Source organism: Aulonocara sp. 'chitande type north' Nkhata Bay, linkage group LG7 (assembly GCF_057382095.1).
Source record: "Aulonocara sp. 'chitande type north' Nkhata Bay isolate Kocher_YH1m ecotype deep benthic linkage group LG7, A_spYH_male_GT1.1, whole genome shotgun sequence".
Taxonomy (NCBI): domain Eukaryota; kingdom Metazoa; phylum Chordata; class Actinopteri; order Cichliformes; family Cichlidae; genus Aulonocara; species Aulonocara sp. 'chitande type north' Nkhata Bay.
This window is the reverse complement of record NC_141350.1, coordinates 56,502,367-56,530,041: the sequence shown is the minus strand read 5'-3', so window position 1 is coordinate 56,530,041 and position 27,675 is coordinate 56,502,367. Positions and strand designations below refer to the sequence as shown.

General features: G+C 37.3%; 2 protein-coding genes across 5 annotated transcripts; one reads left to right on the top strand and one right to left on the bottom strand.

Annotated features, from left to right (window-relative positions):
• Window position 1: 1 nt before the first annotated feature.
• Window positions 2-21,395, bottom strand: ptpn11a (protein tyrosine phosphatase non-receptor type 11a). 3 transcript variants are annotated; one of them, XR_015130445.1, is made up of 17 exons: window positions 20,918-21,395; window positions 19,344-19,466; window positions 15,855-16,049; window positions 15,277-15,469; window positions 14,451-14,570; window positions 14,196-14,309; window positions 12,737-12,833; window positions 12,529-12,626; window positions 12,178-12,339; window positions 11,024-11,155; window positions 10,666-10,820; window positions 10,520-10,587; window positions 9,231-9,382; window positions 9,034-9,152; window positions 8,841-8,947; window positions 350-512; window positions 2-264 (listed from the first exon to the last, which is right to left on the bottom strand). XR_015130445.1 is itself a non-coding variant. In XM_086301520.1 (16 exons), the coding sequence occupies exons 1-15, from the start codon at window positions 20,929-20,931 to the stop codon at window positions 8,878-8,880; spliced, it is 1,812 nt and encodes a 603-aa protein (XP_086157646.1). In that variant the 5' UTR covers window positions 20,932-21,395; the 3' UTR covers window positions 4,614-7,301; window positions 8,841-8,877. The 3 variants fall into 3 exon arrangements, 2 of the variants coding, with proteins under 2 accessions (XP_086157646.1, XP_086157647.1); XM_086301520.1 differs by lacking the exons at window positions 2-264; window positions 350-512 and adding an exon at window positions 4,614-7,301; XM_086301521.1 differs by lacking the exons at window positions 2-264; window positions 350-512 and adding an exon at window positions 4,614-7,301 and having other exon boundaries at window positions 12,547-12,626.
• Window positions 21,396-24,161: 2,766 nt separating this feature from the next.
• On the top strand, window positions 24,162-27,449 carry tmed2 (transmembrane p24 trafficking protein 2). 2 transcript variants are annotated; one of them, XM_086301518.1, is made up of 5 exons: window positions 24,162-24,519; window positions 25,039-25,231; window positions 25,363-25,380; window positions 25,753-25,860; window positions 25,950-27,449. In XM_086301518.1, the coding sequence occupies exons 1-5, from the start codon at window positions 24,340-24,342 to the stop codon at window positions 26,072-26,074; spliced, it is 624 nt and encodes a 207-aa protein (XP_086157644.1). In that variant the 5' UTR covers window positions 24,162-24,339; the 3' UTR covers window positions 26,075-27,449. The 2 variants fall into 2 exon arrangements, with proteins under 2 accessions (XP_086157644.1, XP_086157645.1); XM_086301519.1 differs by lacking the exon at window positions 25,363-25,380 and having other exon boundaries at window positions 24,165-24,519.
• Window positions 27,450-27,675: the final 226 nt, after the last annotated feature.

The window sequence follows — 27,675 nt, the reverse complement described above, 5'->3', positions numbered from 1 at the left end:
ATGCAGTTTCTAAATCAAAGTGTTTATTATTTATGTCAAGGTGCGTGGTGAGAACAGGACCCAAATGCAGGACTTTCCAATCAAAGACAGTGCGTTTGATTTACAGTGAGACATGTAAACAATCGTGAAACAGCTTTCAAAGAAGTGGTTTCCGTGAACGTGCTCCCAACTCCCGCTCCGTGCTCCGTGGTGTGACAGGCAAACAACTCCAACACTTGATATTTACAAATGCTCCAATCCCATGACACACTCCTCTCCAAGTTCCTAACAAGACAAGGTGTAGAGATCAGTTTGGTGAACTCACAAAAACACACAGACTATTTCCACTCAGAACTGGGACTTCACTAACTCAGTAACTGAACGATCCAGCGTTGACTCAAGCTCAGTCAAACAGTTTAGTAACCACTTTGCGAAAGTGATCAGCAGCACCTGGAATCTAGAAGGAAGACAGGTATGGCTGGCTTCAGCGTGGGAAAGACCTTCTGGCCTGATGACGCCTATAAACTGGCACACTGGAAAACACACATAGACATAAAGGAGGAGCCAAAAAAAAAAAAAAACACAAAGAGAAACACACACACAAGCAGCAGATCGACTGGCGGAGACGATCACAATTTAGGAGGGAAAATCTAAACCTACATCGTATATAGTGAAAATAAAAATGAATATTTAGGGAAAGAGATTGAGAGATATGTCACTGTAAGACACTATATAAAAGTTACTAGACCAGTTCTAGGTTGCAGGAGTGGTGGAGCACAGCACAGTGAAGAGACCAGAACTGGAAACCTTTAAATGAAAAGCTGGCATAAAACAAAAAACATATAAACTAAACAAAATCAGTGGGAGCTAAGTAGGTCACACTTAACTTTTCATAGTTCAAGATAGTTTTATAACTAAAACTATCAAACCCAACCTTGTTCCAGATTTTGCTGTCAAAAAATATTTGGCATGATGTCTTCATTCAGACTGAATTCATGTATTATTTTCTCCCTGTCTATTAGTGCCATCACATTGGATGAACTGGTGCGACTGATCCCAAAACTCAAACAAGTACGAGAGGGACTAAAGCTCTGTGATTTAGATGATGTGTGGGCACACCCTCATCAGATTTGCCAGTAGCTCTTAGATTTAAAGCATTTAAAACAAAAGGCAGAAAAGCAACAATAAAAGTTAAAACCTCAAGATGTTTTCCAACATTTTCGGACATCATTTTAGAGACAACCTTAAACATTACATAATACTTACCACTTTGTTAATTCTTGTTGATGGCTAACATGCAGCAGAGGATAATTTACACTTGGCACTGTCTTTATGGATCCTTAGTCCATTTTGCACCAATTTACAGTTGGCTCTACAATAGATGTGCCTGGTTCAACTTCCAGTCACAGCCGCGACAAATGTCCAACGCAGTTCATAGAAGCAGTGCCAAAGTCTTAAAACTATTAAAGTCTTGAGAAAATAGGTTCTCCAGAAAAGGCTTCACAGTCTGAAGTGTTTCTTTGGTAGAGTGGGGCTTCTGCTGCTGCTCTCTTCCTCTGCAGCCTCTCTCTTCACACCCTGTACAAACATCTTTAGAAACTGACAGAGCTCCGACATGATACCTCTGCCCTCTGAGCTGTCCGTGACTCTCCAGCGGTTTGTCATTTCACTTCTCTCTTCTGTGCGATAAATATATATATATCTTTTGCTGCTTTTTATTAACCAATCTTTCTTCACACAGTAAATTAAATAATTTGTGCATTACAGCTAAACTAAGCTTATTTTAACTGAGAATCAATTGCTAATGGGACCACAGAAGAAATATTTGCAGGAGGATGTTGGACATATGTCATGACCCAAAATTCAAAAGATTAAATAAGCTGATCAGGGCTTAACAGAAATTTTGTGCAAAAAAAATTGTGCAAAAAGTATTAAATCACCCTTCATTTCTTTATGTTTTGCTTCCAATGAGATAGACTGTTTTGACCTTTTTAAAATTGTCTAAAGTAATCTGCTCCTGTGACAGATTGGCGACCTGCCCTCCCATACTGTGATAGCTGGGATAGATGCTGAATTGAATACATACTTTTCAACAACTGTGAAATTGCTTTGTTGTTATTTTGGTTGGTACTCCTCAGTTAATATCACGCCCTCTCTCTATCTAAAAGCTGTTTTACTCATTAAGCACTGAGCTCATGTCAGCTTTATTAAGCCTTGCCCTCTGAGGTAAATGAGATTAGCCTAAAAAAGTCTATTTATAGCCTATACAATAATATTTAAGTCTTAAAGATCTCAAGAGGTTATGCCAATCATGCATTATACAACAAAAGGGGTTTGAGAGTTGATTGTGAGAGGCACATTTAACTCCAACAATAACATTTCTTTAACTGGTCACATTAAAATTGAAAAAGACACATTTTCTCTAATTACTATAAATGGAATCCATCTGTGCATGTTTCCAGCTGTGTGTTATGAGCATAAATCATGAAAACATGGACAAACTCTCTCTCACACACTGCAACAGATTACACCACATAACCAACAGTTTGTAACAGTGCCACTTACAGCGATAACAAAAACTATTCAGCTTTATTAACTTTGATACTTTATCCATCAGTTGTCAGCCGACACATTATTCTCATAATTCTCACATTCGGCTTGTTTCTTACGTTTCTTGTATTTTTGCACACCACTGTTGCTTGTGAAGCTTGCACAAAAGAATCTCACTTACGTGTGCTTTACCAGTGTACCAGTAATGTGACGTGACAATAAAAGTGATTTGATTTGACTTTACTTAAATACTTCACTCATTCTTTGCAAACTAACACTTTGATGAACACTTGAAAATGTTTATTTTTTTTGCTCATCTGCTGACATTCGAGCTCCAGTTAGTTGCCGCTCCGCAACTTTTACTCTTCATCCATTATGTTTTCATAATTGACGGTTTAATGGCTTTTATGACTAAGGTACAACTTAATTTGCATTGCAGTTCCATTCATGTCACAATTAATCTGGTTCAGTTTAGAACAGTCTTGTCCACAACACCAACCCTGGAGTTATCAGCAGCAAATTTGATGCTTCAACTAGAGTATGGAGCTGGCATTGATGTTCATGCTTGATTACATAATTTCAACACATTTGGTAAACAGTGCAGTTATGTATACTAATTAAATATATGTGAAAAAATAGCAGTAAACTCTGGAGCAGAGAGTCTAGACAAAAAACTGCAGGTTCTCTAATGACTCCAAAATTGTCTCTCGCCACATCTTAGCCCAGCAACAGATTAGCAACCTATCCAGAGTGTTGATGAGGTGATGAGAGCTCACAAGCCCAGAATCCCAGTTGGTCACAACCAATAGCAAAGACCAGGAAGCTGAGAACAACAGCGTACTGTGTGAGAAACATGCAGGAAAGTCTGCACCAGCGTCCATAGCCCCCACGTTGATCCAGAAAAAGTCAAGCAGCATGTATGTATGGAAGAATCCTAGATGAATGCAGCATGAAGTCAATTTGAAGTAACTGAACATGTTTCTGCAGATTCACCTGTATTAGTGTTGCTTAGCATAACTTTGCAACAGTTTGTGTCATCCTCAAGGCTAAAACCTTTATGGTTCCAGCATGTGATGTCCATGTGATATTTTAATTTCCAGCTGACAATTAAGTAACCATTTATGCAGGCACTGCACTATTCTTGTGAACAAGTGTCAGCACCAAGACAAAACCTCTACATCAACATTAGTATACGATTAAACGTCCAAACAGGAAACAAAACAAACTTTAACTTTTAAAGCAGCTTCCCCTTTTTGCTTCTTACTTGGCCAACTCAAGTTTATCACACTTTTCAGTGCTTAAATTTCACCAAGCATATCAATTTGGACTATCAGTATAATTTTAGATTAATATTTCTCGCTAAAAAAAAAAAAAAAAAAAAAAAGACAGACAATGACTTAATGAGGCATTTATCAGCCATTTATTGTTAATTAAGGAAGTTAACATGGTTAACTGCATTGAAAGTCATACAATAAACCTTTAAGCGTTGTGAGAGGTTCCTCCCCATGCCAGAGGAGGAAAGCTGCAGGAATATACATACAGTATATTTTATTGGCAAGTAGATATGTTTAAGTACATTCTCCTCTACCTGGAACTCATGTACAATTTAAAAAATAGATTTTGTTTGCATTGCGATCACCTTTTTTTTGTTTGTTTTTTTTGTTCAGGATGTTAAGGATGAAAGTATTCACATTTAAGTGTTATGGGTTCTTGAACGGCGGTGGAACTAAAGAGCACTGTTAAGTTGGTTTGTTTCTTTTTAATAGCCATCACATACACATAGACTCGCCTTCTATGCGTATGCCTATGTATCTAAATTGCTTACATGATAAATGGAAAGCAGTTTTATCATCTCAGGGAGAAAAAACAAAAACAAAAAAAACAAAGCCAAGAATGTAACTTAGAACAAGTATGGCCGTCAGCAGCCACAATGTCACAGCGCACGCACGCACGCACACGCACGCGCACACACGCGCACACGCACACACACACACAAAAACACTGTAAGCACACATTCCACAAAACATTAGGCAGGTACAAAGTCAACCATTCAACGATAAAAACTGCATACAGTACACCACACTACAGAAGATCTCAGTCAGATGATGGCGTTTACACGGGAGATGTTCCAAAGAACACTTGCTGTGGAGCAGCCACATATTTGCAGAGTCCTCCAATGAGAGGAAGCAGCTCCCGGAAACACTGATGTCATGATTTTTTTTTTTTTTTTTTTTTTTTTTTTTTAAATCACAGAAAGAAGCTGTTCAGTCCAAAATCAGTGGTTACGGAGAACTATTCACAAGGCAAGCTGCTTCTTCCTTTTTCTCAAAAGGAGAGATTCTGAGTCAGCACTGTTACAGCAAGTTCAATCGCAAAACTGCAGTTTCTCAAGGCGTAGTGATGGTAAGCAAATGTGCAGAAACTGACAATGCTTGACAAAATACTGAGGCCACATGTTTGAAAAAAGTGACTATCCTAATATTGAAGCTGATCGTGAAGATAAAGAAACAGTGACATTTAAGAAAATACATTTTCAATTCTTACTGTTAGCTGATAAGATTCCACTCTCATATCTGCACTTTGAATATAAAGCTGGCTTAGCATAAGGCTAGTCTGTATAAGCACAGTCAAGAATCGCTTCCACCATACGCTTCCTCAAGGTGATGTTAGTCATCCTTCGAGCACTGCACTATAGATGGCAATTTCAATCAGTCAGTCCACTGCCTTAGTCCAGACTTAAATCATCTCAGTAACTAACAGATGAACAGCCATTAAATTTGGTGCTAATCTTGAATGCAAGGTACATTCAAATTTCCCTGAGGATACTCATGTAGTGCCATTATGAGATCAAATTGGTGAATATCTACAAAAGTGATGACATCTTTAAAAACCCTTTTTTTATTTTGCATGCGATGCCAAATGGTAAATATTAGTAAGTTACATGATAACAATACAATTTTCATATACCCGGCTGGGCCTAAGGAGGACCTGATAGCTGCTCCATGCAGACTCTACAATAAACATCACAAGTTACGTAAAAGTGAACAAACCAAAAAGAATACGGGTCAATTTGAACCAGGTGTCTATTACTATTATCTGAGAATAAAGAGCATCCAGACATTAGCAGATATAGAAAAAGTAACACAAGTACTTTTCATAAGTCCAATGTGTAACTTAAAATCAGCATGGTTTTATGGATTTGATAGAACGAAAGTACGTTTCTTTACAGATAATTTAGAATAGTGATGTCATTAAACATGTATACAAATACTATTAATCCGAATATTTGTTTTATTGATTTACCTTTAAGTAGATTTAATATAGCCGTTCCCTCGTTTTCAGTCTCTAAGCAAAACTAAGCTAAACAAATAGCTACTAGCTATAGCTTCATAGTTTACAGATGTGAGAGTGGGATCCATCGTATTATCTGGAGTAAATGATTGTTTTTCTCCAAAATGTCAAAGTATTCCAATAAAACTGTTCACTTTGATTGACACACAAAAGAAAGACCAGAAAATACTCTCCTATAAAATGTGTGAATGTTTGTTTGTGTGTATAAGCTCCTGAATCCAACTGACCACAACCATAACAATTTATCTACTACCAAAACTGATGTGTGATTACTTCCTAGAACAAACTTTTAAACTTAAGTACATGTGGTGTTCAAAATAGGCAATGGTATATAAAGGCATTTATCTTTAACAAGAAAAGAATAATAAAAAAAGGGAAAATGCACTTACAAAAAAAAGGGGAAAAAAAAAAAAAAAAAAAGAGACATCTTTTTGGCAGCCATCAGCATATGGCAATGCCTGCAAATGACATACAGAGACTCCCCTGAAGTCCTAATATGTCAACATCCTGACTTTGCAACATAAGTGCATAGCTTCAGGAAACTCCTCCCAAAAATCCAGATTCATAAATCCACCAGATGAATCAAGGCTTAACTGAAACTAATGCTGCCAATTCAAAGTGCAGCATTAAGGACATTCGGCTTGAGCTCTGGAATGATTAACCAACACTGTTAATCCTAATGAAAGCGTACTAAACTCGTGAACTAGGAGACAAAGAAGTTAATTACACTCCCAAGAACCTGAATTTTTGTTTCTCTTTGAGGTGTTTTTGCCACAGAAAAATTAATTTGTGTAGTTACAAATCAACAGTAAAAACCACTGGAAGTTTTTCCCCCACTTTTGTTGAGCCCAAAGACTGTATAACTAGGTGCAAAATGTGAATAAAATTATGTGTGGGTTTGGCACAGGCCTTTTTCAGTAAACTCTTCACTTCCATCTACAAACGATCAATTTCACTTTCCTTTGGTTAATTAAAAAAAAAAAAAAAAAAAAATTACACAGAAGAATGAGAGATGAGCAAAGATTAGTTAGGTTCTTTTCCCTCTGAGGAGGGTGCTCGCTGTTGGCAGCCCTTTTTGCAGTGAGATTTACAAAGCCTAAACCCAAACTGTGGTTTAGTAGTAGATTTAGCATGTTAGGCTTCTCAAAGGCTCTTCTGACGATCACAGTGGTTTAGAATTCAACTAGAGGGAAATTGTTCACTTAAGAATAAGCAAGAACAGGAGGGGAACCCCAGTTTCTGGTCTCCCTCGTATCTTGTGTGTGTGTGTGTGTGTGTGTGTGTGTGTGTGTGTGTGTGTGTGTGTGTGTGTGTGTGTGTGTGTGTGTTCTTGTTTTCTTTCCCCCATTGTTCCATATCATTATGGTCAAGTCTCAGGCTTCAAGGTGTGGCTGGCGAAAAAACTGTCAGGTATCAAGATCCTAAAAAGAAAAAAACAAACAAACTTGATTTAATTTGATTGTCTGGATGCAATACTGGTCTGTGTTAGATAGGGGTGGGGTGGAGGGTGGGGGGTGGGGGGGGTGCAAGATGTTATTTATGCACTGAGGATTATTTACATGCATTGTGACAAACTGGCAATTTTCAGTTGTAGCATTTTCATATCAGCACAATCCTGAGGTGAAACATTGGATGGCACTGCTTAAACATTGCTTCTTTTCTCTAGTCAGATATATCAGTCAGTTAAACTAATTATTTGCATTTTAACTCTTAAATGACTGAAAGGGAACACTTAAACATTGAAAATGTACAACTTGTTATTGTTTCATAGGAAACGTGTAGGATCATTTATGCTTCAAGGAAATATTTATGTTTTGAACATTACATACTTTAATTCTATTGCAATTTTCCACTAATCACTGCATTGTAATCCCACTGACAAAAGTCACTTGAATGAATGATGAAAAAATTTCTCCTACTGAAAACACTCCTTCCAGGTAAAGTGAATGAATTTTCTTACCTGGAATATTAAACCTGCATCAAGATTAAATTGTAATGTCGTAGTTTTGATGCAGTAGTGATTGGTTAACAGACTAGAACACGATTCAGAGATATCCTGAATTACATGTGGTTTAACAACTGAAAAAACAGAGCAGCAGGGGACACCATGAACAAACCTACAGTTTTCAACAACATTTTGACAAAGCCTATAGCTCAGTTATCCAAAAGCCTTTATCTCTAGGACTGATCTCTGTGAGGACGAACAAGTTGTTAAGTTTTCAGAGGAAGGTGCAGGTTTCTAAAAATGGAATAAAGATCTTGTGGAATGTCTTTGTGCTTAAAATGATTTAAAAACATAGTTAAGAGCATTAGAACAATTAGGTACAGATAACAGAAACAGTGTAGGTATGAGAAAGATAAATGACCCCACTTAATAACTTGATTGCTTGACATTTAATGTACTAACAGTAGGTATGAAAAAATGCAGGAAAGAAAAGAAAAAAAGGACTGGCACTTTTCATCTTCCAAATAAGGAAACAGATTACAAGTCTTTAGCAGAAATGGTCAGAGATGTTACATGGATATTTGAGGTGTGCTTACTTAATCACAATGTCAGCTCATGCATTAAGTGACAATAATAATAATAATAATAATAATAATAATAATTTAAAAAATGTTTTCCATTATTATAATTTAAATTTCCCTTCAGTAAATTTAACCTTCTTCTCAGCTATATATAAACTACAAAAGATTAGAACACAATATTTAATTTTTTTTTAGGTAATCTAAAAAGGTAAAAGTTAATCAAAGCTAGTTTTGTTGTTTTCTCCTTAATTAACAATAACTCTGTATTTAATGCTATAAAGACTGACCTTTATTGTTTTAACTACTGTAGACAACTGTCTTTTTCTAATTCCTTCTCTTTGACAAGCAGAACTGGTTGTATTTTTGTTTTTTAGATCAGCTTCCTCTCATTTAAAGCTATGACAGTTCTCTCCGTATGTTCTTCATGGATTTACCTGGAGCTGATAGAGCACTGGTATCAAAAGGTGAATCTCATCTGAAGCTCTTCTGTTGCTGCATCAGCCCCACATTTTCATACACCCTGGAGCTGTCCTCCCTCATCCTGACAACAAATACAAATCAACAAGAAACTGTCAATGCTTTCTTTACAAGGGTTTAAATGCCACAGGTCATTTAAGAGGCACTTACTCTGTGCAGGTGGGAGTAGGAATAGGAGTGCAAGGAGGCAGAGGGCTCTGCTCTCCTCCAGTCAGGTCAGACAAAGAGTACTTAATGTTTGTGTACTCACGTCCCTTAATCTTACTTTTCTGTGGAGGAGAAAGCAGATGAATGGTATAAGTGTGAGTAGAAGTGAGGTGAAAAATAAAAAACAAAGTGCTGCGTACCTGCTCTTCTTCTATGCGCCTCTGCAATGTTTCTATGTAGTGCTGTACAGCCATGTAGATGAATCTGTATTGTGCCTCAGTCTGCACCATCCCAGAACGCTGAGAACGAACCATCTGTATGGTCTTCGGCACATCAATGTCACAGTCCACTCCTGCACCAGGAAAAATAAATAAATAATTTAACAAATTTAATGCATTTTGCATAGTCAAAAATAGACTCCAGACTGCAGTCCAGATCTTGTCCCAAACACCATTCTTTATAGAGTTTATAAATCAGGGAAACCAAATATGCACATTTTTGTTGATGACAATGTAATAGCGTAATCTTCAAACAGCTGGTCACTTTTTCAAGAGAACCTGGAAAAGCGCTTCGACGTATTTGAAAATATGAGACATAACAGTCCCCTTATCTCTCAAGGTATCAGCTGACCAGGCACTCATGACATCCAGGCATGAGTGCAGAAACATTTGGACTACATTCTCCAGAAATGATCAAATTATATATATTTTTAATGAAACAACTCGGCAAGCAAAAGGGGAGATACAAGTACTCTGTGGGATTGCATCAGGAAGGTTCATCTCGCATAAAACTCTGCTAATATCAAATATGAGGAGCTACCTGCTGTAGCAACCCTTTGTGACAAGGGAGCAACGAAGCTTAGATTATTTATTCTAAACATCAGTTGTCTCTTATAAGTTTTTGAAGTCTAGTAGAATTTTAAAAACAAAACAAAAAACATGTAATCTGTGTGTGTTTTTTCTTGGATAAGCAGAGAGTTATGTAGACGTGTATAAGACATCATCCTCACACGTCTAGACTGCTGAGTGTTCGTTTCAAGTACTGGCAAGAAACTGGCAAGTATGCAAGCACAAACTGTGTAGTTGCTATTAAGAAGCAACCAATGAAAGAACTGGCCCTAGGCCAAAGTAAGTTTTGACTAGATCAGTGTTAGCCCTAGCCCCTGACTGTGACAGAGGTTAAGGTTGACAGATAAAATAAATTCATGATACAGTGCAGGACAGGTACCATTAAATTAAATACAAAGTTATTTAATTATTTCACCAAATATATATCTGTCCTCACAATCACACTTAAAATGCTCAGACTCAGAGCAGACATTAATATGTATGCAGCCTGGAACAAAAATCAATTTTGGGAAAAAAAAAAAAAAAAAAAAAGAAAAAGAAAGAAAAAGAAATGCATTTACAGACTAAGAAAATATGCAGAAGAAAATATGGAGAATTGTGAGCTTGGTGCTACAGTGGCCACAGAGTGCATGTGTACTCACCTTTTTCTCTGATCACATCTATTAGGATGTCAATCACTATAAAGGTTCCTGTCCGCCCAATCCCTGCACTGAAAAACAAGACTTTGAATAACCATATCTCTTTCATTATCAATGATAAAGTGTTCTGACTGTGGAATTTGAGGTACCTGCAATGTACCGTTATTGGCCCAGCATCCAATATGCTCTCCTGTTTAAGGTTGACCTCTTCTAAGAAGTCAAGTACACCACCTGGGTCAGTGGGGACTCCATGATCTGGCCAGGCCCTAAAGTGGTACTGCCAAACTGTACGTTCTGTGTTGCCCTGAAAAACAACAACAAAAAACAAAGAGTCCATAATCAAAGGGGTTCATGGGATTTGAACAGGTTTTAAATCTGTCATCTTTAGTAATTTTTGGCATTTATTGCAGTGAACTTCAATGATGGATAACAACTTTTTTTTTTTTTTTTCAAACAATCATCATGTTAGATTTGCACAGTATATTTTCATACAAACAAACAACTTACCTGTCCAACTTTGGAAAGTTTCAGTTCTCTTAAGATGTAGTCATGTGCAGACGTCTCTCTGACATTGCGAACACGCATAGCCCCATACTCCTTCAGCGCTGACACGTCTGGCCAGTATTTCACACACTTACTCTGTTGAAACACAATCACATAGTTACACATTACATATTCATCAGTAGTAATAGTAGAACATTTGAAGTTCCTGTGAATGTCGATATTTTCTGTAAATATGTTAAACACATTTTAATTTTTTTAAAGGAAACATACATGCATACATACATGGAAATTTCACATACTAGAAGTTACTGCTAATATTAGCTAAGATAGCTAGTTATCAGGAAGTTGACTATTTTTGTTTTTTTACTTTTTCCACACTATATCCTTTACTTTGAACTTTTGTATAAAATTTTGAAGTTTTGTAGTTTTTCTTTTTGTATTTGTACATTTTTCTTATTGTGGTTCTAATTGTATTATACTCAACTTTTTGCATGGCATTCTATTCTGTTGTTCCCTTTGGTGCATCTTTATTTAATTTTGTTTACTGTGCTCTACATTCTAATTTTATATTTAACTTATTGAGTCGTTTTACTGTCAAGATATTTTCTCATGGGTTGTGTATGACATTTTGGCTGCTGTAAAAGGATTTTCCAACTTTTGGGATGGCATCTATCTTGTTTTATCTTAAACACGTCAATTTAGGAGCGTTGATAGTGTCTCACAGAAGTTCTTTACCTTTGTTTTTTTTGGGGGGGGGGGGGGGGGTTGTTTTTTTTTTTTTAAAGACACTGGGAACTTTTAAGTATATTTTCTAAACATGCAGGGTTAAAGTTGTGATCAGTGCATTTCAGCTTGAACCATGATAAACCTGTCATGCAGTTTTGGTGCTTTAACTTTAAAGGTAGTTTCAAACTGTTAACAAATTAATAAACATTACTAATTAACTTATTTTTATTTAATAAAATACTAACTCAAGCTTAATGACCTAACAGTTTAGAATTTGTTAACAATGGTGTTTATCCCTGACAATCAACCATATTGTCTGCTTAGATTAATTATTTTAAGAATTTGAGCAGCACACAAAAACGGCACATCTTGAAATAGTATCTTAACCTTTAAGGTAGAATTGCAGTTCCGTGATCAGTCGCTTTGCTTACCTTCCCTCTTTCTACCTCTTTGGTGGTCATGACGATGACTCGAGAGTCCTCCTGAAAAACCATCCTCCAGAAGTCACTGATGGTGTTATGTAGACAGCCCTGAGTGGCAATGTAGCTCTTCTTCACCTTGGTGCCTTGATTACACTTTGAGTCCAAATCCGGCTGCATAAACACACATAAGCATGACACAATCAGCAACTGAGAAATACAGCAAACAAGAACACAAACTGACTGATCACACAGGCTGATGAATAGCGGCGTGAGTGAAAGTTGACATATGAAGCCATCTACATACTATCACATACATATGCAGTGTGTGCAATGTGTGTCCCAAAGATGACATGAGTTTACCATGACAGTGGATACTACCATGATGATATTGGCGTTGATATAGTCAGAGCCTGGCTCATCTGGGTCCCCGTCTTTCAGCACCACGCGTGTGTGGTCGACTGGAAATGGAAATAAAATCAGTAGTTAGTTGCCTCAAAAATCCCTTCAGGAGGTCCTTGAGCAGTTAAACTGGAGGGTTTTTATAGACAAAAATGAGTGATTTTCTTACAAGGCAGAATGTTCTTGTATCGGTTCTTGTTTTTGTTCTCTGGTCTCTGGCCCTCTTTGCGACTGTAGAGCAACTTGCACTCTTGTTGCTGTAAGGTCTGAATAGGAAAAAAAGAGGAGAGTCACATTTTAAAATGCCATTTCCAACCAAGATTTCTAAAATTTTTAATCACACTTTATCCAGAGATGGTTTTCTGGGGGAAATAACCCAGTAAATGAGCAGTTTCTGAAATACTCTGACATCAACAATCATGCCACATTATGTTAGGTGTCAAGTTATTTGTTAGCCTTAGCAGGCAAGCTGAAGTTAGCCGACACTAGGCATATTTGTTGAGTGAAGCCTTGCGAACACGAGATTTGGCCTTCAGGAGAAAATTATTGTCAACATTAACAGGAAATTCAATACATAGCAAGACTCAAACCCTTAACCTATCGCTCTTCTGGTTAATGTTAGTGAATACAACTATCGCTGATGCAGACAAATCACATGAAATCGTATATAAACAAATACTATCTTGAGTAGAAAAGGTCAGCTAATTCCAAAGTCTGCCATTTTCAAATTACTTTATTAGCTTACATTACTGTATGTTGCCAGTACAGGCATAAGGTTGCAACTAACTGCAATTTGCTTGCTAACATTATTCCTCCTGAAATCATGTACGGTACGTAGAAAAGCTAATTCGCTAGCTTGCTAAATTATTTCACTGGCTACTGTGATCCATGACACTAATTTACAGTTAATGTCCAACACTATTAATTTTAGTCAGCTGTCAATTTTATAATTAGGGCTCCACGGTGATCCTTATCACAATTATTTGGTTAAATATTAAGATCACAATTACCTATGATTATTCATTGATTATAGTGACACCAAAAAAAATTTATCATGTAAACAGAACCCGGTTTTCACTAACTTCACCTAATTTATGGTTATAAATTTATCTTTGCAGACAAATAATGAAGTCTTTCACTTCATTCACTATAACTCCATGTCTATGCAAGTATGAGGCTTCACAATGGCATAAAAATGCTACAGAAGCTATGTCCATATTTTAAACTGTCTGCACATAAAATAGATATGCATGAAAGCATGAGCAACAGGAGGCAGTTCACTTCACATCCAGAATCAGAATCTTTATTGTCATTGTCATGAGAACAACGAAATTAAGAATGGTCCCCGATCATTGCATCATCCCTAGCAATATCAAAATATAAATAAAACAATAAAATTCAATAAATAAAATAGATAGAATACTTAAAATACTAATAAGATATAACAGTAAAACATTCACATACATTCCCACACACATGCTTCAGACCGTGCATAGATTAACACAAGAGTGGCGTGATGGACATTTAATATGTAATAAAGTTATGACTATTTACTTTCATTTTTAAAGATGTCGATAATACAAAAGTACACGAATAATAAAAATTAACACAAACGTAGGACCACTCACCTCAAATTCTTCCCAGAATCCCTGTTTGACCTTGTCTGTTGCCTCCGCTAGTTTGCTAAGCTCCCTAACTCGACTCTCAATCTCTGCTGCGTTAATACGGGTAGTGTTCAGAGGCTGCAAAGACCAAGAGTCAGAAGAGAAACAAATCAGGAAATGTTTCCAATGTTTCTCTTCCTTTACAACTGAACAGATTCTGAGGCAGGTAATATAGGCACAAATGCTTGGGAACACATGGCTACAGGAGATGGGTCAAACCTGTTTAAGCTGAAGCACAGTGCCCAGAGTTTCAACCATAGGGTTCTTCTTGTAGTGCTCTACCAAGTCTGTGAGGGAGTCAAACTTCTCCCCTCCACCCACATCATACTTCAGGTCATGCTGAGCAAAAGGACACAGGTACATCAGCAATATAATTAAAAACAGACTAGCCTTATGTTACCAGAATCAAGATACAGATGTCTTTTGTATACAACCAATTCATATCTATGTATACAGTCCTCAAGACCTAGGTGAAATTTTACAAGGTATGTTAATTGACTGAATATCTTGTCTTAAAATACTGAGATGTTGTTGCTTTCAGTAATGTGCAAAAACTCTATATTATAGAAAATGAGTGACTGCAACACAACTTCTAGCTTATCCACCTTGGGTAGCAGCAGCTATACCACTGGGTATTATTAAAAAGTATTTTCTAAGAAAGTACTCTGCTTCTGAACTTGAAATTTTCATTACAAAAAAGAAAAAATCTAGGTAATCCATGTCATGATTTTGAAGAGGCAACTAAGTAATACTGAGTAATGCCACAACACCAGTCTGGCCTGTTAAGCAGCCAAAAGTTAAGAATAATTAAGGGCCAGGGCTAGCTGGTTAGCAAGGCTTTTTAAAAAAAAAAAAAAAAAAAAAAAAGTCAACTAATAAATCTGCTACCCTTGGAAAGATGGAAAAGGATAAACTAAATTTCTAAATATACTTGGGTGGCTGCTGGTATACCTGCATGCTACATGATGCACAGAATTCAGACAAACTAAGAGGCAGAGTTTAGGTGTGGAAAACACACGGAGTGTGTACAAAATCTGGATCTTACCTGGCAGCGGATCATGACATGAGTGACTTTAGGTTTACTGTCACTGCTGTCTGTTTTGTCATCTCCAGTACGGACCGATAGAACAAAATCTCCCGGATGGCTCTGGCTCTCCCTCACCAGGAAACTGCCATTCTTGCCTTTCTCAGTGAGCAACTTCTCAGCCTCCCTGCCCGACAGGTGTCCGTGGAACCATCTGCAATGGGAAAATATGAAGGTAGTAGAATATATCACGTAACAGAGATGTGCTCTCATATTATGTAAACGGCAAGATCTGCCTTAGTTAACTTGAAGCAAGCACAGCTTATCAAAGATAAAAGACATAACATTAAAATCTGAAGCTTATAGTTCTTACTTACTGTTTAAGTGTGAATTGAACTGGCAACTATAGTGTTATCAAATAGTTTAAAAAAATAAAAATAAAAAATAAAAAAAACAACACCTGTGTCCAAAATGGTCTTATGTAAATTTAATATACAAAATATACAAGGTGTTCAGAAATTATTGACAACTCATTTGGAGTTTGTTTTTTTTTAGAACTTTTCTGCCACAAAAAATATTACATGAACATTAACACTTACCTCTCTGAGGTGGGATCTGCACAGTTGAGTGGATACTTCAGCTCAATAACATCACCGTTTTTCTCTTTCAGTTGTCCATGATGTTCCATGTAATACTGCACCAGCTCTGCAAGTGTGGCAAACTTCTCCCCGCCATAAAGGTCATAGTAATCTCCTGTGTTCTGGATCTTAATATGGGTGACTGCTCCATTTCGCCTGCAGAACAGCACAAACATTTATGTTACTATCACATGAAAGATCATCATCAGGTTACAAATGTAGGAACAACTGGCCTATGATCCATTTTTTACTCATATTTTGAGCTCAGATACAAGCTAAACAGCCAAAATATTATGTTACATATTATAAGTTATATTATAAGTCATAAAATTTGCAGAATTTTTCAGCGTGTTTTTCTCTAATTATTTTAGTTCTACCACCATGTTCTGTCCATTTTTGTACACACAAAACTGGTCTGTTTTTCACTCTTCACTGCCCTCTTCTGTCTTCAATTATATGACTGAATATTTTATTTTAAAAAATAGCTTTAATAATCAGTTTTGGGGAAAGGGTTAGGGAGGGTTAAAAAATAAAATAAAAATGAGCACCATTAGCTCCAGTTATGTGAAAAGAAAACATAACTGGAGCTAATGGTGAGTTATGCCACAACAAGCTGATGGAGGACTTCCATGACGCACTCAGCACCTTACTCATCACTCACTACTACTGCATTCAAATCATTACTAATTACTAAACTCTTAATCTTTCTCCCATATGTGTCTTTTGTTCCATTTCCCTCTGCACTCTTCTCTTTCCCCTCACTCACAAATGATTGTGGCAGGTGGATGTTTTCACCCTACAATATAAAATGCCATGAGGTAGGTGTTCTTGTGAATTGGCACTAGATAAATGAAATTGAATTCATTTAATTTAATTTGAATTAATTTAATTAAAAAAAATGTATAAACAGAAGATGATTACTTTGCAAAAAGTTGCAGACAGGATATAAACTGCCTCTTAGCTCTTGAATCACAGAAGTTACATTAAGCTGTAACTTGATAACAAACAGGATGAACCTACAAATGACAGTGTTGTGAGTGTCAGCTTTAAGAGGAGATGGCGTCATGAAAGTACAGAAAGCTATAGGCAATCAATCTGACCATGATTAATCCCCAAGATTAAGATGTTCACAGTATTTCTCACTTGTGAAAATTAGTTCTTTTGATCTGAAAAAACAAGATTTTATGACATTTTTCAGATGAAGTAATTCATTGGATCTCAATCAATCAGGACATTAGGTGATAATGAAAACTACTCTATGGAGGTACTCTGTGCCTCCAGCTTTCGTCTTTCAAACAGAACACAAAATTTTATACTGTCACCAACTTTAGGAAACTGTTACAGGCACGACATTATATTAACTGAACTGAAACAACCCTTAGGTTTGTTTCTGTTCCAGCCCTTCTGATGCAGAGCGAGAAATGATACAAAATTAGCAAAGTGATAATCAGTTTAACACTGTGTAACACCATAGGTATCATTTCTATTGGCATATGTTTTTTGGTGATACAAACCAGACTAACTGTTGAGTAATTATAGGTGACTGCCATCAACACAGAAAATAGAAAAAAGGAGAACTTGTGTCAGATATGCGGCTCAATAACTGTCAGTGACTTAGTTTAAAATAAATAAATAAATAAAAACAATTTTTTTAAAAAGGACAAGACACGCTGATTTAAACTAGCGTCCTTGTGGAAATGTCAGTTTCCACACGAGAAGCATGATTTGTTTTGTTTCCATAGGAAGTAAATATGGTGCAAGATGAGAGACCGTAGAGATGAAATATGTGGCTGTTTCAAAAATAACACTGGCTACATCAGCCAAACTGACTTAATGATACTTTATCTTGAAATAGAATTTATGACTTGACAGGCCTCAAGAGAAAAATACAAAGCTGTTTGGGTTTTTTGCATCAGCAAACACTGGTCTTGCCTTCTTCAGATAATACTGGATTTCTCACTATCGTCCAAAATTGTAAAGGAAAGACAACAATTTAATAGTCCAATTATGCTGCAAGGGACAGAACATAAAGAACTAATACAGACATATTGTATCATGTTATTACTTAAACAATTCCCTCTTCACACACCAAGCAAAGCTATTACTCTTTTCCACTCATGTTTGTGTCCACCTGTTAAATATAAGTCTAATATTTACTCTCAGGCTTGCTCTGCACCAGCTCCTAAGTGAACCATCTGGCCATTAAGCTGCTAGATGTAGATGTGCTAGTTTCCAACTTTGACTGCTTGTTAGTTTAGTGCTGGGTACCTAATGTGCTGCAGGGGTTTATCTGTGCTTGTTCACTCAAAACACCTGCCTGCTGCTCCTGGAAACGAATGTGATGTGGGCAGAGCGTGGAAAACAGACAATTATACTGAATAGACTAAAACATCCTACAGAACTGAGGGATAATTCTCTGTGGATTTATCAAAACCTAATTCAAGTTCCACAGTCTTTTGACTAACTGTTACTGCTGAAATACTGATTAGTCCAATAGATTAGTCAAATAGAACCACGAATGTGGTTCTATTTGAAAGCAAAGTAGGTAGGACAATTTTGCTGTGAAACTACACTGTCCTACAAAAAGTGTGTCTTAAATCTTGCTTTATGCAGATCATAAAACAGAAGAATCCAGTAAATTATTTCACTCTTGCAAAATTTTAGTTTAAAAAAAAAAAAAAGAGAGAATAAAGAGAAAGAGATAATAAAAAGAGATAATATATGTAAAGTGAAAATTAAACGATTTGTTGCTCATTCAATCCATTTATATTTTCTCTTCCAGTCGAAGGGATAATGCTGTATAACTCCTGTCTTTTGAAAGTCCTTCAGCATCTGTGACCAAGCCACAAAAAAATAAATAAAAAAAAATATTAGGAAAAACCTAAAGGCTGGCAATACTGAAATGTCCAACCATTCAAAATTTACTTTGATCACCTTAACAGAGCTCATAGTCTTTCTCAAGTTGATTTGTAAAAATTATTTATAAAGTGCAAAAGCACATTTTATTAAAACAGCAGAACAATCACAGTTCATCCATTGCTTCCTGTATTGTAATGGTTTTTAAAACTCTTAATGCACACCACAGGGATAGCCAAAATATCAAAGCAAACCTCTGTAAAGTTGACTCTGACAGTCAACTTTGTATGTTCCTTGTTTCCTTACTTGTTTCACAAGCAAGAATGTTTTGTTTTATTTTTATTTTAATCTAACTTGTAAAAGGGTAATGCAAAACAATTCTTCTGTTATAAAGTCAAAGAAAGGCATCCAGATCATTAAAAGGGAGGGGAAAAAAAACAAAAAAACAAAACAAAACATTGGATCAGCAGACAGATTATTCAATGTCCAAATGTTTGCTCCAGCAACACTGTTTAGTTTTCACAATCCCACAGTACACTAGGGATGCACCTCTGGAGTATGGTGCTTTGTACAAACATGTGTAACGTCACTTACCGTACTGAGAGCGTGAAGTCTCCTGGATTGCTTTTACTGGGTCTGGCTAAAAAGCTCCCGTCCACTCCACGAGTCAGCAGGAGGTTTTCAGCCTCCACACCTGTGATGTTGGGGTGAAACCACCTAAAAGAGGACAAGTAAACTAACAATTTAGACTTACTGTTAAGTACATGCATTTCATTTTTACTCATTATATAGTGCATTGTGTGAACTTTTTGCCAAAAATCCATACATTGCACAACAACAACATGACATAACTCAGAGTGGATGGTCAATTATAGTACTAAGAGGTGTTCAAAATTATGAATTAACTGCTTAAAACTTGATTATTTGCAATTTTCAATCCACTATTCAGAGACAGTATTATCAAAGTTCTTCTAAAAGCATGTAGTTTCATCTCCACTCACTTATCTGGGCATTTTGAAGTATCAATCAAGTTTAATTTTAATGCTCACCTGGACATGAAAGTTAAATCTGATTAAAACAGCTTAAATGTGTCAATGACTTACACATTAATGAGGATTTCAAAAGGCCACTGGGGAAGTTATACTCCAATCACCATCCTTGCTGTTAAAAATTTCTTGCCTAGATTTCAATAAAGGATTCCTTTGAGAGTCTTGTCTCTCTCTTATAATGTTTCTGGTATTATTGCACAGGATGCTTGCTGACAATGAGACTCATTTGGAACCAAGGGTAAAAAAGAGCCACACTGTCTCTGTCTTTCTTCACTTCCTCTCTATCCAACTCTGTATATTCCAGTAAAGACATTCAGAGGCTGACTGCGCTCTTTCTACAAGTTGCCACCCTGCACTCCCCCGAAAAGACTGCCTGCCTGTTTCACTCATGCGTCCATTGTGGTCATCTCCTGCCTCTGCCTCCCTGTGAATATTATTTTCATCTTTTGCCTCTCGTCTGTACAAGAAGTCTGTGTTCTGTGCACCATCTATGTGAAATATATTTATTCCACTCGCTAACGATGACTTTTTAACGCGTTACATTTATTACCTAAGGAATTTAATTTACTTAAAATGTTGAAACTGCTATGACTTCTTCCTACTCTGCACATATCTACAACGTCAAAGTACTTCATTTCCGTTATTCTGATGCACTCCTGCTGTTTTCCCGTTTTCTCGTTAAAATGACTCGTTAATTTTTGTACCAATATGGGGTGTCTTATGCTCAGTTATTTGTAAATACAGCTGGTTTGACTTGGACAGCAGCTCAAACCATAACAAATCAATCCAGCAAGATGCATCTGTTAACAGCAGCTGTAGCAGAGTTGGTTAACTTGAACTTTATCTATTAGTAACTACAGTTTGTGGACAGCTTAGCTTTGTATGTTCTGTACAAATGTTACAGCGCTGTTTACTTAACAAGTTGAGACTGCCTTAAGTTGCCGGTGTAACGCTAAATGAAGCAGCCCTACACTACCTATTTCTGTCTGTCCAGAAACGTCGGAACTCTCATTGACTGTCTACCGACATACCAAGATCCAAACAGCTGAGTTCACTTAAAGTTAGCAGACTCAGCTAGCATTATCAGCAGACATTGTTTTCCAGACAGCCCCCGCTTACCTCCGAGATGTCATTTTTTTTCGTTCCTCACTTCCTCGCTGGCAGTTAGCAGTAGCTTTAATTAGCTGGCTAACGTTTCCCACCGTTAAAGCTTCAGTTACAGTATAAAGTGCTTCATTGGTTCACATCCGGTCAAAACGGGCACCTTAAATGTAGTTAAGCATCGACACCAATTTTTTTTATAGCGCCCGTTACAAAAAAAATGTCTCTAGGCCTCGGCCCCGGAGACTTCACAGCAAGTCGATTATTGGACGTCACCAAACCTGCGACAAAACAGAGGGTGTAATGGATTTTTTCACCCTGGGCGTCCGTTTCTCGTGGTCGCTTTAACCCGCTTAAATAAAAGCTACAGATCTCAGTCCGTCCGGTAAACGGCGTCAGATAAATTAAAGAGCCAGATCACTTTCACTCAGCGCATGCTCTTTAAAGGTTTTTTTACGATACAGCGGCGAAAGCGGTAAACGACGAAGAACGTCTGCGAAGGCTTCTCGAACAGTTCGTTGACTGTCTGTACTCACGGCAAAGGGAGATAAATTACATTTCATATGTTATTTGTGACGTAATTAGATGCGCTACCATTTTAAAAATTATATTATTAAACTTTCGTAATGTTTTGTTGTGGCGTCTAGGGTTATTAGAAACGCGTAGAAATAAATACAGATAAAAAAAATTAGTATAACAATTTATTTTCTATTTGAACATTTACTTGCAATCTTTGAGCTATCTAATATTTGTCATTTGCTTTGTAAGCAAAATCATATAAAATATTTCACATAAAACAGACTAACTTAGGAGAAAGTCAAGTGGTGATGTAAGTAACTTTATCACTGAAGCATTGTACTCTTTTCCCCAAAATAGTACATCCATAAGACTGGTGAAAATGCATCTTGCTTTTAAATCCTTTTATTTATATTTGATCCAACAAATATAAATATTTGGACAAACCCATTAAAACCTTGGCCAACATTCAAGTCATGATGGATGAGATTTCAACCTTTCAAACAGGGTGCTGGTGTAAAATGCTAATATTGGCCATAGACAAAGGAAAAGAAGAGGAGGAGGGTGTGTTATGAGGCAATGAGAGCGTAGGAAAGACAGAAGTCTGGGGGTTAAAGTTGGCAGTATAAATATATTGTGGTAGATATATTGTTTATGCAGGAGACCAGATGGAAGGAAAGCAAGGCCAGGAGTATTGGAGGTGGATTCAAGCTGCTCTACCATGGTGTAGATAGAAAGAGGAGTGGAGTAGGGGTAAGGAAGAGTATGTGAACAGTGTTGTGGAGGTGAAAAGTGTCAGGCAGGAACATGAGTCCGAAGCTGGAAATCGAATGGTCGATGTTGAATGTTGTCAGTGCGCATGCAACACAGGCTGGATGTCAATTAGAAAAGAAAGACAAATTCTGGGGTAAGTTGAGTAAGTTAGATGAAGCAATAATGTCACCGGGGGGGGGGGGGCATTATTGTGATTGGTGCAAAATTCTATGGACATGTAGACAAAGGGAACAGAGGTATTTAGTGGGTAAGGTGTTAGAGAAATGCAGAGGGACGGATAATAGTACATTCTGCGAAAAGGATGAAAATGTCTGTACTAAACATGTACTTTAAGAAGAGGGAAGAACACAGGGTGACATAAGAGATGAGGAAGGTGCACACAGAGGGTCCACATCTTATGCAAAATGTGCAATCTGAAAGATATAGGAGACTGAAAGGTGGTGTCAGAGGAGAATGTCGCTAAACAGCATCAGATGGTTGTCTGTAGGATGCCTTTGTACATTAAGAAGAGGAAGCGAGTGAAGGCAGAGGCAAGGAGTAAGTGAAAGAAGTTGAAGAAAGAAGAATGTTGCACAGAGTTCAGGAAGAAGTTGAGGCATGCTCTGGGTGGAAGGAAAGAGTTACCTGATGACTGGGAAAGTACAGCTTTAGTGCTGACACTGGTGTTTGGTGTATCCTCTGGACACAACCGGGTAAAGCAGACCTGGTGGTGAAATGATGAAGTACAAGAAACTATTGAAATGAAGAGGTTAGTAAAGAAGGAGTGACATATTTAGGAGATGAAAAAAATAGACAGGAAGGCTAGGAATACAGCAACGAGAGAGGTGGCAAAGAAAAAGGATTGTAGTGTGTTGTAAGTGACGCTAGAAATTAAGGAAGGAGAAAAGGACTTTTGCTGATTGGCTAAACAGAGAAATTGAAATGGAAAGTATATGCTGCAGGTTAGAGTGGTTAACCATAGAAATGAAAATGTGCTAACAATAGAAGAGAGTGTGTTAAGATGATGGAAGGAGCACTTTGAGGTGCTGATAATGCCAGAAAATGAGGACGATAGGAAAACAGATGGAGAAAAGTTAGTGAATCACAAAGAGTGGAGGATTAATAAGGAGGAAGTGAGGGCAGCAATGAAGAGGATGAAGAGTGCAAACCCAGTTTATCCAGATGACACACCTGTGAAGGCATAGAGATGTCTAGGAGAGACGTGTTCCAGGAGGTTGTGCTAAACAGTCTTTTGGTTCAAACTGTTTAATGTAATGTTGTAGAGTGACAGGAAACCTGAGGAATGGAGAAGAATCAAAATACTTTATTAAGCTGAGGGGAAATTATTTGGTCACTGTCACTCCAAGACAGTAAGAACAGTAACTTACTAAACTGAATTAAATAATACAAAATATTATAAAGTTACAAATCTAACAAAAAAGTATTCAAGTCTGTCACTCATGCCACACTACAAAAAAGTCTTACAGTGATGCACTGTGTCTTCAAGCAGTATTATCTTCAAGTAGAGTTTTGAACTGCTATGCAACATTAATAAATTACTATTATCATTATTATTGTTGTTATTGCAAAATGCTGTCAACTGATATCAATTGTTTTCATAATCGTGTACTATTACTTAGATGACTTGGTGCTGTTGTTTAGGATATTTTGTTATTATATTCTTATTATATATTTGTATAAACATATGTATTTTACTCATTAAATTAGTGCATTTTCACTTATGTTCTTTTGATTTGATTTTTTTATAAATCAATAAATAAAAGTATTTACATTCAGTGTAAAAACACAAATTATAGTAAACTAAAGAACATGAGTCTTTAAGTATTCGCGTTGCACATAAGGAGTCTTTACGGGGTTGACTTTGGCAAGTTTACATAGACTTAAGGGACTTCTTCCAATAACAAATGAGAAAACGAAAAGTTGCCTTTCACTTCCTTTTCAGTGTGTGTCACGTATCCTCGGAGGTTTGGCCCTCACAGGTACCCGTGCAGTAAGCCCGTACGTGGCAGTCTGAGAGCAGCACAGAGTAGCCGAGCTTGTTGCGGCTCCTCTCCTGCAACAGTCCACTCACACAAACTGGATATACAGTAGCGAGGAAATTTTTTATACCGTCAGATTTATTTTTACGCTTTCCACACAACCACTGAAACATGTTTACCTTGTCGGAGCTAGTTGTCTTGCTGGCCGTCTTGTCGGCCACTGCTTCTGGTTACTTCGTTAGCATAGACGCCCATGCCGAGGAGTGCTTCTACGAGCGGGTCAACTCCGGCACCAAGATGGGCCTCATGTTTGAAGTGGCCGAAGGAGGCTTCCTGGACATCGACGTCGAGGTGAGATGTTTCATTCGGATAGCAAAAGAGTCACCTAACGCGAGGCAGGATGTACTTGTAAATCATAAAATGCAATGCAACACAAGGCCTGTGCTAATGCTAGCTATTAGCCGGTACCGTTTGGTAAAACTAGTTGGGTGCAAAGCAGGTGTAAAGGATTTAACATACAGTTGAATGGAAAACGTTAGAATTTACATCTTACAGAGTTGCTTTTTTTAGTTTCCCGCTAAGAGCTGCTCCATAATGATGATTAAATTACCCATTATATAGGAAGTGCAGCATTAGCATTGTTTCTAAGTTGCTAATTATGTAGCTAATACGATTATTGATTATTGAATAGTTAATGCGCTGTAGACGTTGTAGGATTTGTTTATTTTCGCTAGTTTTAAGCAGAAAATCTAGCTATTTCTGCAGTCTGACTTAGTTTCTGCCATATGTTTCCTAAAGCACATCATGCCCGTCATGTTATTCTCCAGTCATGCAGCAATGTCAGTTATTCAGAAATTCTTCTATCTCCAGATAACAGGACCTGACGGTAAGCAAATTTACAAAGGGGACAGAGAGTCCAGTGGGAAATACTCGGTGGCAGCGCACATGGATGGAACCTACAAGTTCTGCTTCAGCAACAAGATGTCAACCATGACACCCAAGATTGTCATGTTCACCATTGATATCGGAGAGGCTCCCAAAGGCCAGGATATGGAGACAGAAGGTACACAGTGGGGATTTATGTAGTTTAACCGCAACTCTTTTTATTCCCGTTGCTTTTAAAATGATTGTTCCTTTTATTAATTTCTTATTTTTTGACTTTATTATGTGGATTCACTGTTTCCCTCTTCGTAGGTGGTGACAGCTGGGATGGTAGGGCACAGCAGGCTTTGACTAAACTACTGTTGTGAAATAAATTTTTGAGCTTGTGATGCACTGCAGTCTTCTCTAACCAGAGTTGCTTCTGTAGTAAAAACTAATTAAGCATACATAAGACAGACGTGGTGATGTTTGCGAATGATTTGACTTGTTGCACATGTTGAGAACATGTATGAAGTATAAATGTCTCTGATAATGGGACAGCACTGGCAGATACATGCATCACAGGTGTGAAAAGGATATGCACATCTTGCATGTTTTTGTTGTTGTTTGTTTTTGGGGTTTTCTTTTTCAAATGGGGGTAGCAGGGTTCCTTACCACTGTGTTGTGACTCATCACTGACAAGTCACTTTTCTCTTGTTTCAGCCCACCAAAACAAGCTGGAGGAGATGATCAACGAGCTGGCAGTTGCCATGACAGCCGTGAAGCACGAGCAGGAGTACATGGAGGTCCGTGAGAGGATACACAGAGCAAGTAAGAGCTTTTACATTAAGTCCAATAACCATTGTAATCATAAGTGTAAATAAATCTTTATAATTGTTCTCCTCTTCTTCTCCATCCAGTCAATGACAACACAAACAGCAGAGTGGTCCTGTGGTCATTCTTTGAAGCTCTGGTTCTGGTGGCAATGACACTCGGACAGATTTACTACCTGAAGCGATTTTTCGAAGTGCGGCGAGTGGTGTAGTGCTATTCAAATGATACTCCTCTGTGACCTCCACTGTACTGTTTTGTTTTGTTTTGTTTTTCCCCTCCAACACCAAGACAGTTATTTACACTGTGGAAATGAGAGTGGCAGTTTTGAGTAAAGCCTACATGTGATTGGATCTCAGAGGTTTTGTTCTCTTGTTATCTGTTTGGTTTCTTCTTTATAAATATAATTTATGTTTGGAACGAATGGCCAAAAGATTGTGGGATAAATTTCAGTTTATTAGTTTTTCTTTTTAACAGATCTGTTTAATTACAGTTAGTACAGCTGTTTCCTGTGCAAATGACTGTAAGGCTCAGTGTCCGCAGTCAAATGAAAGACTTAAAATTGCACATGAATGGACAGGTATGTGTGGCGTCAGAGTGGAATGTTGCCTATATTAAGTTTGAAATGGGAACCGTTTTGAAATGATAAAAATGGCACATCTGAAAACATCATTGCATTAGTTTAGTGTCTGAGATAGGAAAAGTTTGATTTCAGGTGTCAAAGCCAAGTCAGACTGGCAGATACTGCCAATGTGTTAATTCTCAAAAACCACAAATTGCACTCCCGATGAACTTGTCTAGCTATCTGAAAAAATGTACATTGCAGCTGGTCTTTAAGGGAAACTATACAGCTTCTAACACTGTCTATTGATTCATAGCGATTTGTGGCACAGGTGGGTGGACATCTTTTCCAGGGGAAATTGTCTGGCTCACTCCCCACATAGTTCAGAAATAGAATTCGACAGGGAAGTCTTTTGTGTTGCCATAAACTAACATTTATGATTTTCAAACTCTTGGATTTTAAAAAGTTTGGCCTGGCTGTAAGATCATAAAAAGCAGAGGCAGGGTTGAATTTTAACTGAAATATTTGGGGTGCCTCTCAAAGTATAGAGGAATACTGAAATCCATGTTACATGTTGATTTGGGTGGGTTGGGTAGGTAGGGGGTTTAAACACTTGACTGCTGTGTTCTTTAGTTGCTTCTATAGTTATTTTTGTTAGGGTTGGGGATTTTAAATTATATGTATAAAATTTGAACTGTTAATTCGCCCCCCCCCCCCCCCCCCCCCTCCCCCCCCTTGAGCATTGCTTGTGACAGCTGTTTGGATGAAGTCTTTCTTCCAAGTATATACGTCCAAGGCAGTAGATGTTTCCATTTAGCCACACCATGGTACATGCACTAGATATGCTCCAGATTTGTATTTCAAAGACTTTATGGTGAGCTCGGGCAGGAAAGTTGCTCTGTACACAGTCTCTCCTTTTTGTGAGTGCAACGAAATCAGCTAAATGGATCTTTACAAATGTAGAAGTGTGGTCTGTAAAAAAAAAATGCCCCAGGTTTCATAATAAAGCCAAAATTCTGTACAATTATTTTTGATGTCTTTATAAATGGGTGTGATGTTTCATTATGATTAGAGAGAAGGGACTTGTCAACAGGTGTAATTGCACCATTACATTAAAATATTCCTTGGAACACAGCTGCTCCTATATTTTTTCAAGATTTTAAGAGGTTTATTATCCCAGAACATAAGGACTAGTGAGGCAACACTGTATCAACTTAACTTAAAATGAGTAATACAAATTAGGCAATCCAATC

Excerpts from the sequence above, each read along its gene's own strand:
- ptpn11a (XM_086301520.1), bottom strand. Across the intron at positions 14,571-15,276 it reads ATGTCATGATCCGCTGCCAG|CATGACCTGAAGTATGATGT; the intron begins GTAAGATCCAGA and ends CCTTTTGCTCAG. Across the intron at positions 9,383-10,519 it reads AGATGTGATCAGAGAAAAAG|GAGTGGACTGTGACATTGAT; the intron begins GTGAGTACACAT and ends TTCCTGGTGCAG.
- tmed2 (XM_086301518.1), top strand. The coding sequence starts at position 24,340 with ATGTTTACCTTGTCGGAGCTAGTTGTCTTGCTGGCCGTCTTGTCGGCC. Across the intron at positions 24,520-25,038 it reads TCCTGGACATCGACGTCGAG|ATAACAGGACCTGACGGTAA; the intron begins GTGAGATGTTTC and ends TTCTATCTCCAG. Across the intron at positions 25,861-25,949 it reads TGAGAGGATACACAGAGCAA|TCAATGACAACACAAACAGC; the intron begins GTAAGAGCTTTT and ends TTCTCCATCCAG.